Here is a 19,938-nt window from a genome sequence, read left to right on the forward strand (position 1 = left end):
ACTCGTCTCAGAGCATCTCAGTGGCTACAGACAACCAGTAAGTGAGGACACATCTCTAACAGACACTACATTAATCACTTGTGATCACCTGGCAAAGAAAAACATTTATGTAAATAAAAGTGCTAGGTGCATATTTGTCCTTACAAATGGGAAACAATTCCTTACAAATGGGAAACAATTCCTGTTGGGAGACCTGCAGCTATTCAGAAAGGTATGACAGTCATTTATTTCCATTTGTTTGCCCAATGTTTTTGTTAGTATATAAATGAATATTATTCTCTGGTGCGCCAAATTGCTAAAACTATTGTACATTCTGGTCTTTAGTTATAAACAAGCCCTTAGGGGAAAATGTACTAAATCTTCTAATACAGACAAGTGGTGGTGTTGCCGATAGCAGCCAATCAGATTGTGTTTATTATTTTCTAGGATGGAATCAGAATCTGATAGCTTGCTATAAGTAACACCACCACTTGTCTGTTTTAGAAGCTTTAGTAAATCTACCCAATAGTACTGTTTTCAGAAAATGCTAAGTTTGAAAAATAAAATAAAAATAAACAAGATCCGTACAATTTGTGCTGGCATTGCACAGGAACAATGGCTGATATTGATATTGCAATGTGATGAGCCTGAAAGAGGCAACGTAGGCTCAGCTCAGTGATGAAAACAATATTGTGGCAGTAACGGGTTAAATGTAGTTGCTCGGCAGCAAAATGTCCCTGAAAATTATACATATATATATATATATATATATATATATATATATATTTGATTATTATTATTATTTATATAATTGAAGTGTTGCCAACTATGTAATCACCTTCAGGATCGGAAATAGATGCACCAGATGTTCTAAATGTTGTTACAGTATGTATTCCCAGGACTGTTAGAAACTGAAGCAACATATACTGTTATTATTGTAAACATCAGATGCACCAGGTTCCATTTTATGGGCTCATTGTACAATGAGAAGAAGTTGTAACTGTTCATATATATATATAATTTTATTGTTGTGAATCTTTTACACTGATTTTATGGAAATGTTGTCATATCCCTGACTGCAATGTTACAATACAGAAACCAGACTATAAAAGTCGTCATTGATCTCTCTTTTTATATCAAGACTCAAGTTGTGTTGCTGATTATATTGCTCATCGCCATTGCAAACTTCTTTATTGGAACCGTTATTCCAACCACACAGGAAAAAAGGGCACAAGGATTCTTTAATTATAAAGGTAATTTGCTGTTAAAACGCTTTATTGTCTAAAGGCAAATTATATATATGTATCTAGTGCATAGGTTCTCAAAGTCGGTCCACAGTGCATGTTTTCCAGGTCTCCTCACAGAAGTTAAATAATTAGCTCCACCTGTGGATTTTTCAAAATGTGTCAGTGAGTAACGAATACACCTATGCACCTGCTGGGTGACCTGGAAAACGTGACCTGTGTGGGGTCCTGAGGACCGAGTTTGAGAACCACTGATCTAGTGTATTCACTTTGTAGATGATTCTGAGTTGCAGGGAAAACATGTCTGTAGTTGCAGGCAGCCGCAGAAGCATTGGTGTATCTATAACAGGTGCAGGGTGTCCAGGTGGGCCCACACCTCACATCCTGCACCCATAATTATACTTACCTCTCCGGAGTCCCAGGTCAGCTGGCACTGCAGTACAGCAAAAGTCACAAGGAAATTTGCGTGCTGGCCAATTTTCTGGTGCTTTGCGCATGTGCAATAGAGAAGTCTCTGGGAACGTGGCACAGGCACCATGTTGCTGGAGACCTGCGCATGCACAGTAGACTCTGGCACAAAGTTAGAGTCTACTGTACTGCCAGAGAGGAGGGAGCCTGCACCGAGCCTGCACTCAGGCCCTCTCTTGTTTTCAACTGTCTCTGCGCGGAAGCCTGTTATACTAATTTATGCTAATGCGAGTACCCATTCAACTAATGCGGGGGTCATGCATGCAGGGGCGGATTGGGCCGTCGGGACAACAGGAAAGTTCCCATTGGGCCGGCCCCATGAACCTCTTTGCTCGGTTGGCCAACACTGCTGGCCGGGTGAACACCCACTTGCCGCTGCCGCACCTCCGGGATTTGCATTCCATTACGAAACACAAACCGGAAACTCCCGGTTCAACTATCTACGATGTCCCCTCCCTCCCTCAGTCTCCGTAAGCCCCTCTTTCTTTGGGAGCTGGGCCCGGACATCCCGTCCTGTCCACTGTGGCTGTGTCAGTCGGGAGATGGTGATGGTGAGGCGGACCACGCAGGGGGGCAGGGTGTATGCAGGAGAGGAGTGGGATACGGATGGCAGGAGCTTTCCCAACACACTCTGGCTGTGTGAGGCTGGTGTCAGTGTTGAGAGAATGATGGCAGTGAGCTGAGGTGACCCTAGAGTGGAGGTGAGCTTCTTTCACTCCTATCCAGCCCACTTATTCCCACCACTACTCCCATCCTGCCCCCTGCTCCACACTACTACTCCCATCCTGCCCTTGCTTTCCACTATTACTCCAATCCTGCCCCTGCTTTCCACAATTACTCCTATCCTGCCCCCTGCACCACACTACTACTCCCATCCTGCCCCTGCTTTCCACTATTACTCCTATCCTGCCCCCTATTCCACACTACTACTCCCATCCTACCCCTGCTTTAAACTATTACTCCTATCCTGTCCCTGCTTTCCACTATTACTCCTATCCTGCCCCATGCTCCACACTACTACTCCCATCCTGCCCCTACTTTCCACTATTACTCCTATCCTGTCCCTGCTTTCCACTATTACTCCTATCCTGCCCCCTGCTCCACACTACTACTCCCATCATGCCTGCTTTCTACTATTACTCCTATCCTGCCCCATGCTCCACACTACTACTCCCATCCTGCCCCTACTTTCCACTATTACTCCTATCCTGTCCCTGCTTTCCACTATTACTCCTATCCTGCCCCCTGCTCCACACTACTACTCCCATCATGCCTCTGCTTTCTACTATTACTCCTATCCTGTCCATGCTTTCCACTATTAGTCCCAGCCTGCCACACACTATTACTACTCCAAGCCTGCACCGCTCTGCCATTACTACTACTCCCATCTTGCCCTCAGATCCACACTACTACTATTACACCCATCCTGCCCCCTGATCTGCACAACTACTACTACTCCCATTCAACTCACTGCTTCACACTATTACTATTCCCATCCTGCACCCACTTCCCACAACTACTCCCATCCTGCCCCATGCGTCCCACTACTATTACTACTCCCATCCTGCTTCCCACTACTGCTACTCCCATCCCGACAGCGTTGGTGGAGTTTATGAAGTTTGTGCTCCAGGTGCTAGTTCTGGTGGGGACGTACACTGAGCGCCCTATTTTTTTTTCTTGTGGAGGACAATGTGTTTTATTCTTTCCTGTGGAGGCTAATGTGGTCTTTTTATTCTGTCGGGTGTCATTGTATATATTTATTTTACTGTGGGGGCCAAAGTGTTCTATTATTTTCTTGTGCATTGTTTTGCGCATGTGTCTGAGTTGCAGTGTAGATGCAGACACATACACCAAGCAGTGTATTAGAAATGTGTTGGGTGTTCCTAGGTGGTTACAGGGGGTTGGCTATAGAGATGATGAATTGCTCACATTGGATGCCATACTTAGATGGATGATCTGCACCTAGCATAGGACTGTTAAAAGTTCCAATGGTGCGACCGATAGTGGTGTCTAAAGTCTTAGGGGTCTATTCACTAATCCTTGGAGAAATATAAAATAGTGTAAGATAAGTCCCAGCCAATCAGCTCCTAACTGTCATTTTTCAAACACAGCCTGTAAACTGACAGAAGCTGATTGGCTAGGACTTATCTTTCTCCATTTTATCTCTCACCATGGATTAGTGAATAGACCCCTTAGACACGGGCGTCTCAGTCCTTGTATATTTGGACTGTACACCAGTGAATGACATTGTAGCGGCATTAGCCTAAGGTCACAGACGCAACTGCAGCAAAAGACACAAGGACGGCTGCAACTGTGTTCAACTCAGAATCAGGCCCTATGAGAAGGGATCCTGCCTCCTTAACAGACTCCCACCTACTCAACAGACCCCGCCACCCACTAGGGCTGCTTCCATAAATTTCCCGGGCTGGTTTTCTGTCCCAATTTGCCCCTGCATGCATGTGCAGGTAGAAAGCATTGCCCTCCATTGACTGTACGCCAGCAGCCGCAACTGCCATCATCCAACTCAGAATAGGACGGACAAACGCAAAGACGGGTATAGTCGCCTCTGTGCATGCGCTGTATACATAAACTTGCTGTTTGCGTCCATGAACAGAGATCCGTGCTACTCAGACACTATGGCCCTCATTCAGAGCCGTACGCTCTGAGCAGAGCGCACGCTCTGAATGAGGGCCGCCCTCCATAAAAATGGAGCGTCCTCCTGGACGCTCGTATAGCTGTGGGTCACCACCCACAGCCTATACGAGCGTGCAGTTTGATGGCCGCGATGGTCGTGACCATCGCGACCATCGAAACTGCGAGCCGGAGCCTGCGGTTGAGGTTTTCAACCACAAGCCCCGGAGTGATTTTGGCTCTATCAGAGCCAAAATCACTCCCACTAACATCACTAGTGATGTCAGTGGGCCGGCTTCTGATGGGAGGCGTTCCCGTGGGAACGTCCCCGTCAGGGAGGCACGCCCCCGGCACGCCCACCAAAGGGGGCGTGCTGTCAATCAACATCGACAGCACGCCCCCTTTGATCAGACACAACGAGCGAAGGAAAGTCCTTCGCTCGTCGCGTCTGGCGCATGCGCACGACAGAGCTCCCGCCATCGTGCGCATGCGCAGAGCACAACATCGACCCACTTGCGAGCGGACAGCCGCTTGCGAGTGGGTCTGAATCAGGCCCTATGTCTGTATGTATTCAAGAAATAATTGTTTTGCGTACACTCTACTGCTCCCTTTGACACTTTAAACTATGCATTAGTTGCACTAAAGATGTCATGAAAGTGTATTTTTAAAAGTCCTGGCTGGTGTAAATGGAGACACGCTCTAGCATTTACCCTGTTCCTGTGTTTGTCTGATTTTGCTAAAATATGATCAATTTTATAATTCAATAATCAAGCACAATTTCCTGTTTCACAGGCCAAGTAATTTGATGGCAAATCAGAAATGCTCCACAGTTACACTCTTCCTTATGTTTTCAGTGTTATTTCAGGTTGGGTGAATTGTGTATAAAAACATTTTATGGGTGTTTTTTTTTTAATTTACTAAGGAGAATTTTGTCTCAGGGGCTCAGTGTGGATCTCATTTCATTATGTATTATGGCAATAAACACTTCTGAGACAGCAGGTGGATACAAACCATAATCAGTGAACGAACAGTCACAAGCAATAAAATATAGACTCAACTACTTCAGTGTACAAGAAATACATACTAAAACTACCAGCTAAAGTTTATGGGTAACCTAACTCACTGTTCCTTCTAAATTCTGCTGATCACTATCTTTATGTATTGCTCCCACGTGTGAGAGTTGCAGGTTCATAAATATGTACTTTTTCCTTTACAGCTTCAATATTTGCTGAAAATTTTGGTCCAGACTTCAGGAACGGAGAAGGTTTCTTCTCTGTCTTTGCAATTTTCTTCCCAGCAGCTACTGGAATTCTTGCAGGAGCAAATATTTCTGGTGACTTGAAGGTACACTAGTTCTCTAGTCAGCTGAGAAAGGCTTGTGTTATGCTTACCCTCAATAAAGCTATGGGCACTTTTTTTAATATAAAACTCTATTCCTTTATCACATAAAATTGATTATTAAAGTCGTCAGATAGGGAGAAACGACCCCTTAGTATGTACATGGTTCATGTCAGATCATTAGCGACATAATGGTTACTAATAATTACATGCTGACTAGTCATAATTACATACTGACAAGTGATAGTGACATTCAGACTAGCGATAATGACATGGTAACTAGTGATAGTGACATACTGACTAGCATTAATGATATGGTAACTAGTGATAGTGACATAAGGACTAGTGATAATGACACACTGACAAGTGATAGTGACATACTGACTAGCAATAATGACATGGTAACTAGTGATAGTGACATAAGGACTAGTGATAATGACACACTGACAAGTGATAGTGACATACTGACTAGCAATAATGACATGGTAACTAGTGATAATGACATACTGACTGGCGTTAATGACATGATAACTAGTGATAATGACACACTGACTAGTGATAATGACACACTGACTAGTGATAATGACATGGCAACTAGGGATAGTGACATACTGATTAGCATTAATAACATGGTAACTAGTGATAGTGACATACTGACTAGTGATAATGACATACTGACTAGTGATAGTGGGAATCTCTATGACAACGGCAGCCCGAAGGGAGAAGATCCTGACAGGGCAGGTAAGTATCCAACCCCTCCCGCCCCTACCCCTCCCTTAGTGGTGCCTAACCCTAACCTCCCCCGGGAGTGCCTAACCCTAACACCCCCCTTACTGCACCCTAAACCTAACCCTTCCGGGGGGTGCCTAGCCCTGGCCTCACCCCGGAGGTGCCTAACCCTAACCTCCCCCCACAAAACTTAACCTTAACCCCACTACGCTCCCTAAACCTAAGCCCCCCCCCCCCTCCCCATGGCTAACGCTAAGGGGCGCCCCGGACTTAGCTAGTTCGGGATGGCAAACTGATTCAACATGTAATGCTGATTTGTACCGAATGTGGCAATGAAGTTGAGCAGAAGTGGAGATGAAGATCAAAATAGTCAGAGTCCAGGCCACTGTTACGTAGTATCTCACACAATCCCAATAATCTAGGAAGGATGGGTGTAAAATCATTCTATGGACATGTGTAGATGATTACTGATTGGCTTAGTACACTGCACTGTGATTGACCTGAATCTATTGGAGGCGCTAATTATGTGCATATCAGGCCCGATTCATAAATTAAATCAGCTCATCCATGTCTGTTAACTTGATATTTTTCAGGATCCTCAAGGGGCTATTCCTAAGGGTACCATGTGGGCCATCTTTATCACAACTGTTGCTTATCTTGGGGTAGCAATTTGTGCAGGTGAGTGTAAATTGGCATATATTGTATTATGAAACTACGCTATGATTGTTATATCCTGATGTACCTTTCTTCATAGCAATGACTCATCATGTATGCTGTTTATGTAACTTATTTATTAGTAGTAATACTTGCATTAGTACAGGTAGATAAGACATCATCTCTTCATGGCTGTTCTCCTTTCTCTTACTTTTTTCTATATCTCTCCACTTCCTGATCACATGTCCTTCTATGTTGCAGCATCCTTAAAGGTACACTACCCCATTTTACTATTACATGACAATACACATAAACTATCTATATAGATACTACATCTCCCCCTTCCTTTCATATAATTTTTATATATTTATATATAAAATTTACATTCAAACAAGTAGTGCATTTCTAAAATGAAACATATAACAATGTGTTAATGGTATCTGAGCATGAACATTAACCCAATATATATGAAACTGGAAAACCTTCTAGAATGGTTACAAGCCATAAATTAAGAGTCATATCTGCTCAATAAGCCTAGCAGGAGCTTTAATGACTCTGCCTCTTTTTGTCTGAATATGTGATCCGTCACTCAAAGAAACAGACTCCATGATCGGATCACTTCATGCTGAGGATGGTAAAGGTACTGTGATGACATCCTCTTGACTTGGTCCATCAGAAGATAGAGATGGAAATATCTCCTTGAAATGGGAAACATTCCTTGTCACTGTTTGATTGTCATTTCCTGCAAGAATCATTGTTCCTTTCCTTTTCATTATAGTCAGTGGACTTGGGTGAAAAGCAGTCATGTACTTGCGTACTATTTTTTGTTTCACCAGAACACGATCTCCTTCTTGTAAATCAGAAACAATAGCTCTCCTTTTCTGGTCTGCATACTGTTTAGCTTTTTGTTTTTTAGTAGAGTCTGTCTTCCTAATCTGATGATCTTTAGACACAGGAGTTAAATGAATTTCCGGAAGTGTGGATCTGATCACTTTTCTTTGAAACATTAATGTCTGAGGAAGGACATTTGTTGTGGAGAAAGGCACTGATCGATATTGTCTGAGAAATTGATTTAAGGATTGTTGAATTGGAATTTGGGATACTTTACAAATCTTTATTTGCTTTCCAAGATTACGCATAAAACATTCAACAAGACCATTAGCTTGTGGCCACAGGGGAGTAATTTTTTGGTGTCGAATTCCAAAATGTTTCATGAATTTGCTGAAATCAGCCTCTTGAAATGGCGGACCATTATCTGTCTTAATTGTTCCTGGAATTCCATAAGTAGTGAATATTTTATCCAACGCTGGTAAAACAGATGTGGCAGATGTTGAAGATATGATTTCAAGAACAGGATATCGTGAATATTCATCCACAGCTACTAGTATGTATATACCATTGTATAATGGGCCATAGAAGTCAACATCAACATTTTCCCAGACATTGTCAGGTAGGTCAGTCATTCGTAATGGTTCACTGTTTGGTTGCGTAGAAAGAAGGGTGTATGTCATGCAGTTTCGGATTTCTGATTCAACATGTTGCTCCATGGAGGGAAACCATACCTTTTCACGTAAAAGTTGTTTGGTCTTTATAATTCCTAAATGACTGGCATGGGCAATATCAATTACTTGCTTTCTCAAAACAGCTGAAATGACAATTTTGTCACCTCTGAGAATGATTGAATCATCATGCACAATTAGTTCTTGACAATGTTTATGAAATGCTCTAAAGTCTTGTTCCAACTGCCAATCATTGGAAATAATACAGTGTTTTACTGCTGACAATACTCTATCTGATGAAGAAGCCTCTTTGATGCTGTCACTAGTAAGTGAATCAGGAATTGAATTGTTGATAATAAAGTTTACATACTCCTCCACTGAAGTAGACTGTGAGATGTCAGAAGGCAAGGGTGTCTAGACATGCAATGTGAAGGATTATCAGCGCCAGCTCTATGAATGATGGAGAACTTGTTTGCCTGTAAACGTAAGCCCCATCGCTGTATAATCAATAATTTATAGTCAATGCCATATAGAGATGAAAGCGTTCACAACCCCAGACTACTGCAAGAACTTCCCTTTCTGGCTGGGAGTAGTGTCTTTCCACCTCTGTCAAACTGCGACTCGCAAATGTGATGATCCCCATGGGTATTCACCGGAGTCAAGATAGCTCCTAACCCCACAGGACTAGCATCCACAATAAGTTCTGTTTTCCAAGCAGTGTTGTAATATGACATTGTGACACTATCCTGCAGACATCGTTTTATGTCATCAAATGCTTGCGATTGAGAGGAAGTCCATAAGAATTTAGCATTTTTCTTTGTGAGTTCCCTAAGTGGGGCTGTCAAAGTGGCGTAATTTGGAATGAATTGGGAACAATAGTTAGTCATCCCAAGAAGTGACTTTACTTTACCAGCATTGGTAGGTTTCGACATTTTTGTAATAGCCTGAACTTTTTGTGGATCAGGACTCACTCCATCTTCAGAGAAAATGTGACCAAAAAATTTGAGCTTCTGTTGAAGAAAGACACATTTGTCTTTATTCAGTGTTAAATTCCTGTCTTGAAGACACTGAAACACTTGACGCAGAGCCGCATCATGTTCCTGGAGCGTTGCTCCAAAAAACAGAATATCATCACTGTAATTGATGCCATTTTGAACTGACTGTATGACTTGACGGATAGAATTTTGAAATACCTCTGCTGCAATATGATTCCAAATGACAGCCGTTTTTATCTACGTTGCCCAACATGAGTTGAGAATGTTGTTATTTGTCGCGACTCTTCATCAAGTTCCAGTTGATGATAACCTTTATTTAAATCCAATTTCGAAAAGAAACGTGCACCTGTGAGTCGATGTATAATATCATCCATAGTAGGAGCAATATGGCGCTCTCTTTTAATAGCAACATTAGGACGACGCATATCAACACATATTCTCACTGCATTTGGTTGACCTGGTTTGGGCACAACCACAGTAGGTGATACCCATGGTGTTGGGCCAGATACCTTTTCAATGATATCTAAGTCCAAGAGTCTGTATTTCCTCTTCCACTTGTTTCCTTATGTTGATAGGAATGCAGCGATGTTCTTGAGCAATTGGTATAACTGAGTGATCAATGTGAAGATGAACTTGATAGTTTCCCAATGCCGTGAAAAAGATGATCATATTCCTGCAGTAAAACATCCACATCACTTCGAAGTGGTTTTGGTTCATGTAGGACAGTAGTGGAATTGGAAGTGTCAGGTGTAACAGGTGTGTAATTGTGAGTGTGGGTAACAATTTGTATAAGACCCAATTGTGATGCAGTATCAAATCCCAAGAGATTGCCTCTTGCATATTTAGTGACAAAAAATAATGCTTTTGTCAGTTTGTCATTGATGCATGCAATAACGTCAATAGAACCATGTAAGGGAAGGGGTTGTTTATTACCATAAGTGAATATTCTTACAGATGTTGGATTCCATACCACCTTGCCATGCAGCTTCTTGAAACTGATAGCATCCATTAGATTTACAGAAGCACCGGAATCTATTAGAAATTCAACACAAGTGTTGTCTAGGGTGATGTCAGTTTTTGGACACCTTCTTTTTGCCGACTTGATGAATCATGTAGATAAAGCCTTCTGGCATATTATCACTATCAGATGATTCTGCAGTTGGAGACAATATAGAATCCACACTGTCTTTCTCCTAGATTTAAATTGCTGTGAAGATTGTTTGGGTGATTTGGTTTCTTTGGATTTGCAAACAGAGGAAAAGTGATTCAGTTTGCCACATGCAGTGCAAATATTACCAGTGCAGGACAGTCTCCAGAATGTGGATAGGAGCGTCCACACCTGTAACATGATCTAGATTTACTCGACTCCATATAGCCACTTGTGTCAGTATGTAATTTATTGCACACTTCCAGCTGGTTCATGTCCCCCTCCATGTCCTTAGCATGTGTTTCTGAAAGTTCAAGACTTCTAGCATATTGCTGCAGCTCTGTCAGCGTTATTTCAGATTTAAGAGCACGTCTGCTCAACTTTCCACATGTACCAAATGCAATTAGCTGCTGCTTAATTTCATCTTCAACATCATGGAACTGACATGTTCTGGCAAGAATCCTTAATCTAGTAATATATGCATCAACAGATTCAGTTTGCAGTTGCATAGCTGTCCTGAACATATATTTGGAATGTGATAGGCTGCATTTTGGAGCAAAATAGGCAATCAAAGAGTCCCTGCATTTGGTATAGTCCCTGGTGTCTGCCTCTGGCATAGTATCATAAAGTTCATAAATCCAGCACTGATAACAAGCATGCTTTTCTTTTTGCTGTCAGTAGTTACTCCCATAGCTTCAATAAAATTATCAAACAGTGCAAGCCCATGCCAGTCATTTAGGAATTATAAATTCTCCATAATTCTGCAGCATTAGGAGCATCAACATGCAGAAACTGAGGAATTAATGCTAGCATGTCAGCCATGGTGACTGTGAGTAAGGTAGCTTGAGTGTGAGTAATGAAAAGTTTATCCTCGTCGCCAGTTGTTATATCCTGATGTACCTTTCTTCATAGCAATGGCTCATCAAGTAGTTTATGTAACTTACAGTATTTATTAGTAGTGATACTTGCATTAGTACAGGTAGATAAGACATCATCTCCTCATGGCTGTTCTCCTTTCTCTTACTTTTTGTATATCTCTCCACTTCCTGATCACATGTCCTTGTATGTTGCAGGATCCTTAAAGGTACACTACCTAATCTTACTATTTACATGACAATGCACATAAACTATCTATATAGATACTACAATGATCTAAATGCAATGTTTACTGTAGTAATTAGAACTGTAAGAGCGTGCATGGGAAGAACAGTGGTTTATCAACTATTGTTTTGTTACTTTATATGTGAGTGCCAAAAGTAATGAGATAGCAGTATGTAAAGCTAATGGTAGGTGGCGTCACCATACTGTGACGTCTTGAAAATGCCCAGACCTGTATCAGTTGTTATCTCATGAGGCAGTTTGAACACTGGCGAGGTTTCACATGGCAAGGCAATGTGAATTATCGGAGTTCGAACAGGGCATGATAGTGGGTTCCCTATGGATGGGACATTCCATTTCCGAAGTTGTGCAGACATTCAAAATTCCTCAAAATACAGTGTCATGTGTGTACCGGGAATACCTCAGGGAAGGCATTACTATCCACCGTGGACAGCGCAGTGGCCAATCGCAGGTGCTTAATGATAGTGACCAGTAGCGTCTGACCAGAATTGTCCGTGGTAACAGACAAGCGACACCTGCTCAAATCACATACACATTCAATGCAGGAGGTACCAGGCGCATATCCAGCAGGTCAGTGCAGCATTCTTTAGCTTCTATGGGATATGGGAGCAGAAGACCCACAAGAGTGCCCCTGTTAACACTACAACACCAGACACAGTTCCTCACCTGGGCTTGTGACATCACTAATTGGATCCTGGAGGACTGGCAACATGTGGCATAGTCCAATGAGTCACAGTTCCAGTTGTTTTTTGAATGGAGTGACGATCTCTCTGGCTTTTGACCAGCGACGTCACTTCGCTCTATACCATAATTGACCATAAACAGGGCCTTGATAGTGTCAATTATTTCCTTAATCAAGATGGAGAGCTAGAAATAGAACAAAGTGAATTTATACTGTATGGAATAGAATACATTTTAACGCACAACTACATGTGGTTCGATGGCAATTTTTATCTGCAGTGGAGAGGGACAGCTATGGGGACCAAGTTTGCCCTGAGATACGCTAATCACTTTATGAGCCAATGGGAGGACAATAAGATCTGGTCCAATGCTGAACTTGGGGCGAACTTGGTCCTATGCAAGAGGTACATAGATGATGTACTGTGTATCCGGAGAGGGGATGAAACATTGTTAATACAATTTCTAGCATACATTAACAATAACGATAAGAACCTGAAATTCACTTCTGTCTACAGTAGCGCTAAGGTTGACTTTCTAGATTTGGAATTTTTGTCACAGATTCTAAACTCCACACAAGAACACACTACAAACATGTTTATGTGAATAGTTACATCTTGGCTCATAGTAATCACCATCCCTGTTAGATAAAGGGGATCCCCAAAGAGCAGTTCACATGTCTGAGATGGAATTGCACTAATACAGCTGACTACATTAAACAGGGTATGGATATAACTAAAATGTTTGAAAATCCCAATAAAAACATATTTAAAAAAAAAAAACAGGGTATGGATCTTAAAAGGAAATTTGAGGAGAAAAATTACAAAACGGGGGAAGTAGAAGAAGCATTTAAAAACTTAGAAGCTACATCTAGGGAACAATTACTGGAACATTCCACCAAAGATCTAACTTTAACAAATGGGAAAGATAAGGTCTACTTTGTGACAGAATACACCAGAGCCTCACATAAAGTGAAACAAATACTCAAGAAACACTGGCAATCCTGGAAATGGATAGGAGTTTAAAAACCATACTACAAAATAGACCAGATGTAGTGTTCCATAAAGCCCCTGACATAAAGAAAAACTTGGTCCAGAATCATTTTAAGATTGACAAGGGAGCCATACAAAGGACCCTAGAAGGAAACCTCATGAGAGAGGGTTTTTACTACTGTGGGAGGTGTGTAAACTGCACAAAATTAAGATATAAAAGCACAAAACCCACCTCTACCATAATATCAAACCAGACCAAGAAGGAATTTAATATCAGAGGGACCTTATCCTGCGATAGTGACAATCTAATTTATCTTCTGGAGTGCTCTTGTGGACTACAGTACGTAGGACGTACAACAAGAACCCTGAAGGTCCGTATCAATGAGCACCTCAGAAACATATCAAAGGGCTTTGAGAATCACAGTGTCTCGGAACACTTCAAAACCACTCATCATTGCAATTCTAAGGGTCTAAAATTCATAGTTATCGACAAAATTCATTACAATTGGAGAGGAGGAAACAGAAAAAAGAAAATAGACAATGTGGAGAGTAGATGGATCTATGACTTACAAACACTACACCCTGAAGGTTTGCATATAGATCCATAGATTTATTCCTTAGCAACTTAAATCCATCTGCTTTACATCCCCATGGTAATCATATCCCCTTACATTACAATTAGGGCAGTTTACCGGGTACCCTACGTTTCTTGTCAGTCCATTTAAATTCATATGGACATACATAAATATATCTTATATTGTTATTTTATTTAAAGTCTGAACACTACTCACTACATATTAGGATCATATTTTACTGTATCTCAGGCCATTTATGGTAGAATAGTTGGTGCCTTCTTCTCACCATTACCATATATCAGTATTATAATATATACCTCTAGGATTTTTTGGGGGGTATGTATGTTACTATTTAACATATAATACACTGACCCAAAATGACCAGTGTTAGGAACATTTGAAGGACCGACTAGTTGTTAACAAAGAATGTCCCAAACACCCATGCATATCTTATAAAACTAATCCCAATATTAAATGCCTGTGCCACATTTTGATGATACAAAATACTTAAAATTTTTAGGATTGATCCAGACATATATACCGTTATCTAATATGCTATGGACCAATGCAAAATGGCCGCCGTCATCCCTTCTTAAGGGACAGGCTACACGTACATATAGAGTAGCACAAACAATGCACATCATATTGAGATAAACCTACCAAAAATGTCCGTCTCCACTGTTGCAGACATCAGTGCAGATAGCGGAGCCCATATTACATTGATTAAGTGTAAGACAGCTTTCCCTGATTCACACTGGACGGGACATATGACTGATGCCCACAATGATGTCTGTACAACCCCATGCACAAGACGATCAGACACATGCATTGCGCATACGCGTCCCATGGAACCCGGAAGTACGGTGCAGCACCGCACATTGAGGCATAATTAATGAAGAGACCCGCTATTTAAGACGGTAAGAGCAGAACAGTGAACATTTGCCCTTGAAATAGTCACCAGGAGGGACGAAACGCGTTGGGGCATTTACCTACCTGCCTATGTTTTTATGTTAATCCATCACCACTGGATTAGGGGTGAATTTGTCTATGTATTAGAATCTACATTATATCAATTGTTTAAAGCAAGTCACACTGAGTCAGTGTCTATGCTGCACATATTGGGCCCTTCATTCACATCCACACAGCTGACTGGGACGCAGGGAGGAGATGGACCAGCAGACACCGTAACTGGGTAAGAAAATTCCACCTTACCTAGACTGCAATATAGTATCCAAAAAATACCCTTATACTGCGTTCCTTGTTCCCAAGGTGGTCTCCGCTGTGATGGAGGTGGCACCTACAGCATCTTGATTTGCACAACATCTACATTATAGACTCACATAATTTTGCTCTTAGAAAACTCAGCCTAAAGATATTGCCGACCTGATATATATTTAGAGACTTAAATTGACTCTTTATTTATACAAGACTTACCTATCCTTTGTGGTTTAACCAGCTTATCCTCATATGTCTGCTTTGTAAATGTACCCCCTAGAGTTGCAACAACAATGGCTTAATATTTTATCTTTCTTTTTTCAATAAAATGGCATTTTACAAGAAATGAAGGGAATAGCCCTATAATGCTGCACCATTCTATTTCTATAGCTGCATCCGTAGTGCGTGATGCCACTGGAAGCGTGAATGACACTATCACTTCTTTCTTACAATGCAATGGGTCGGCTGCCTGCACACTTGGATATAATTTCTCCATATGTGAAATTGAGAAGTGTAAATATGGGCTGATGAATAACTTTCAAGTGAGTATTGATCACTGAGAGCTAAAACCGCAATGCACATTTACTAGGCATAAAACATAATGGGGCATTTTATAGCGTATTTTGGTTATTGCCAATAACTTTCTATTTAGCTTCACAATTGTGCCTCTGTGTTAATATAATTCCTAATAAAAAATAGTTTAGATTAATTTCCAAAATAACAGATTACACTTTATTAATCCTTTACTTTGATTTAACTTCTCCCTTACCACTGAGATAACAATATGTAATTTATTGAAAAAAGATTGCAAAATCTATTTATTTAAAGTGGATCTGCCACTTAAACTGGGTACACACTTGTCCAATCCTCCGGGAAGCCAACACCAGATCAGACTGTTGACACAATCCTACTGGAGACCTAGGGGGTCATGGATCCTACTCTTGGATAGAGATACAGTGGAGAGAGATAAAGTACCAACCAATTAGCTCCTAACTGTCATTTTTCAAAATTACAGTCTGTAAACTGACAGTTAGGAGCTGATTGTTGGTACTTTTATCTCTCAAATAGGGGTATTCAATATGAAACATAAACTTCAGCGTCAAAGTTTTCGCCGCACATTGGAGCTTTTTCCGGCAAAAAAGTATCGCGCGCGCTCCCGCTTATCCCCGTATTCAATATGAAATCGTCGAAAATGGGACCCGGCGATACTTGGATCGGCGAAAACAAATAGGAATTTTTGGGAAATAATTGTAGGACCCCTCTAAAGACGTCCAGACCTCGGGGATGACTATGGGTACCCCCGTTTTTGCCTGCAGAAGAAAGTAGGAGTTTTTAAATAGGCGCGGCAGGTGTTTTTTTCCCGACTTTGAAGAAGTGATGCAGAAGAGCATTTAGCTTTTTTTTTTCATTTTTAAAAGTGGTCCCATCAAATTTGGGGTACATGAAAATGGGTACTAGCATATTTTTATGTCCCTAAAGTTATTTTTTTTAAATTCTGCAAAAATGCACCTGCCGCTACTTTGCGTAGGTGTGTGTAATAAAGTTATACTGTCACGGTGTGTGTGTTTTGTCTTTTTTTAACTATTTATTTTACAGTGAAATTACAGGTGCCGCATGTCTGCTGGCACTTGTAGTTCCACAAGTGCAAAATGGCAGGCATGCTGATACTTGTAGTTTCACTTTAAAGTACAATAGTGTTACATTATTTGGTCCCCCTATTACCCCCATGCCCACCGCTCCAGGGGTATGGGGATGAGCTCCAGGCTTCAGCGTAAGCCTGTCGTGCTCGGGAGAGGGGGGGACCATTTTTTGAGGGGTCCCCGACTCCCCCGAGATCACCGGGTTGCCTTGACCGACTTGGGGTGTAATGCTTTGGACCTGGAGCCCCGGTGATTGGGTCTCCGGGCTGTGGCATTACACCCCGGTCGGCTAGGTCTGGTGCTGGTCTTAAATATAGGGGGTACCCCACGTCTTTTTTTCCCCCTATATTTAAAACCATCACTAGTCCCTGCAGCCTGGTGTTGGTTTCTAAAATACGGTGGATCCCTACACATTTTGTTCCCCATATTTTTAGAAACCACCACTGGCTGGCAAGCCTGGGGCTGGTTTGGCTTTTGGGGGGGGACCTTATGTAATTTTTGTTCTACATTTTTGCTACTTTTTTTTACAGGTTCAACAAAAAACGGGAATTTTCTGCAAATATTCTAGGGACCCCCCTAAAGATGTGTAGACATGGGGGATCACTATGGGTACCCCCATTTTTAACTATTGAAGGAAATTGGGGTTTCTAATAGCCGCGGCTGGTGCATAAATGCGGCTTTGATTAAGGTGATGCAGAAGAGCATTTAGAAGGTTTTTTGGGGCAAAACAACTATGGTCATCAAATTGGGGTACTTGAAAATGGGGTTCAGCATATTTTAAAGTTGCTAAAGTGACTTAAAAAAATTGTGAAAAACCCACCTGCCGCAAACACCTGCAATAAAAAAAACACTTGGGGCATACTTGGGGACCCCCCCCAGAGTAAAGTTCCCTGTTTTTTAAGTTTGTACCCCAACTTTTTTTTCCGCCCCCTTTTTCAAAGTCAATTTTTGGGGTGCCCTTAATTTTTTATTTTTTATTACGCAGATTACCTTTGGGGGACTGTCTGAAGGCTGCACGGGGGTTCCCGAAATGTTGCACCCCAAAACCCCAATTCTGCACTTTTTTTCGCCACCCATTCCTTGGTGATACTTTTTCGCAGGGTCTAATGCAATATACTTTTTGCACCCGCGAAAAGTTTCCAAATTGAATACGGTGTAAAAGTAAAAACGGCGATAATGACGTCATCCGAGCGAAAACATCGCAGAAATTGAGTTTTCGCTCCATATTGAATACCCCTGCAAGGCTTAATACATCACCCCCTAGGTCGCAGAGACAACACCCAATCTATGCATTCACACCTGTCCAATTTTGCTTCAAATCTACAATCTGCATCTGCACAAACCATCTGCCAAAAGGATTGTGTCATGGTACACACTTCTCCAGTTTCTGGCAGACCGGCTGCCACTCACAGAGATGAATTGGGAGAAAAAATGGTGAAACTAGTCTCAGGAGCGTGCGCACTGCTATGTTGGTCTGGTGATCGGCGATCTGTGCTCCTGATTTTTCAGCAAGTTTAAAAACCTTTTGGCAAGACCAGACGACCAGGATTGAAACCAGAAGTTGTGTGAGTGTACACACTCTACCAATGTCTGACCAACTGGTAGGTTGGAAGTTGGATTGGATGAGAATTGGACAAGTGTGTAGCCAGCTTCACACACAACTGCTCATTAAACAGATTTCTAGGCAGACACTTTGTACATAAATGTATGTTACAATTAATGTGTATCATAGACATATAGGGCCTTATACAATTCGTGGGGTGAGTGGTGTTTCACGGGCGCCTAGCACTTATCTTTGCTGCAGATGACTAGTCATAAATAGTACCACCCTTCAGTACTGAGACATATGTATTCAATAAAATTTTGTCTAGTTAAGTGCGCACAGTGCTTACAAATGAACAATAAATTATCAATACAATACTTCCCATAGGACTCCAGTCGGGATCCCGTATGAAGTTGTCAAATTGCAGTGGCAGTATTTTCATAAATATGCAAAACATAAAAATCATCCAAACATAGTGTAATACAATCTCGATACAATTTATTCAGATACTTTCTATTATAAAAATAAGACTAAGATGGGAATGTTTTCCACAATGTCCTTCACAGATAGTTACATATATTCCAAACATACAGTTCTCTTTTAATGCAAATAATGCACACATAAAATAATATAATTTGTTCTAACACGAGGGCTGCTGTTCCTCGCTATAGTGATCAAAATGGGGAATTACCAGAAGTCCCTTATAGAAGGACCCGTAGTTTTAAAGATGGAGGTCTCCGGATAACCTCTAACTCAGGGTCCTTATTAGGGGGTCTCTCCTCTGCAATTTCTCCCAAATAGATGGTCCTGTCACTGTGTACCAACGCGTTTCAGGAGACAACTGCTCCCTTCCTCAAGGTAAAGTGACATATATTGAAATGATCAACTTTTATACCTCTCCTTAGATGAACTTCCGGGTCATAGGTCAAAATTATCTTTTTACTTAAAACCTTCACAAATCAATTAACAAACACTCTGGACTATAGAGTGCAATGTCCTTCATTGTTTCTTAAAAACTAGCTTACAAATCTATCTAGCGTGTCTTAAAACTATATTTTCATATGTTATCCCGGACCTGAAGGGCGTCATTTCCACTTCCGGTATCGGCAATCCCTTTCTCGCCCGTGACGCGGTCCGCTCTCTGAGGTCTCCCCCACAGCGGCAATATCAAGCCTCCTTCTCGCTTAGTCTCTATCCACTGCCAGCAGTGGATAGAGATGACGCACTTCTGGTCTGGCGATAACATATGAAAATATAGTTTTAAAACACACTAGATAGATTTGTAAGCTAGGTTTTAAGAAACAAATGAAGGACATTGCACTCTATAGTCCAGAGTGTTTGTTAATTGATTTGTGAAGGTTTTAAGTAAAAAGATAATTTTGACCTATGACCCGGAAGTTCATCTAAGGAGAGGTATAAAAGTTGATCATTTCAATACATGTCACTTTACCTTGAGGAAGGGAGCAGTTGTCTCCTGAGACACATTGGTACA

General features: G+C 41.5%; 1 protein-coding gene and 1 pseudogene across 4 annotated transcripts in view; one reads left to right on the plus strand and one right to left on the minus strand.

The window, feature by feature from the left end:
* Positions 1 to 19,938, plus strand: part of SLC12A1 (solute carrier family 12 member 1) — a 140,314-nt gene that overhangs the window by 34,814 nt on the left and 85,562 nt on the right. For all 4 annotated transcript variants that reach the window (XM_088472793.1, XM_088472792.1, XM_088472790.1 and 1 more), the window contains 4 exons: positions 1,121 to 1,232; positions 5,539 to 5,666; positions 6,983 to 7,067; positions 15,654 to 15,805. In XM_088472793.1, coding sequence (XP_088328919.1) covers positions 1,121 to 1,232; positions 5,539 to 5,666; positions 6,983 to 7,067; positions 15,654 to 15,805 — 477 coding nt within the window. The remainder of the gene's footprint in view (positions 1 to 1,120; positions 1,233 to 5,538; positions 5,667 to 6,982; positions 7,068 to 15,653; positions 15,806 to 19,938) is intronic.
* On the minus strand, positions 10,547 to 11,375 carry LOC148523598 (uncharacterized; annotated as a pseudogene).

This window comes from Taudactylus pleione, unplaced genomic scaffold (assembly GCF_031769625.1).
Source record: "Taudactylus pleione unplaced genomic scaffold, aTauple2 ptg000129l, whole genome shotgun sequence".
NCBI lineage: Eukaryota > Metazoa > Chordata > Amphibia > Anura > Myobatrachidae > Taudactylus > Taudactylus pleione.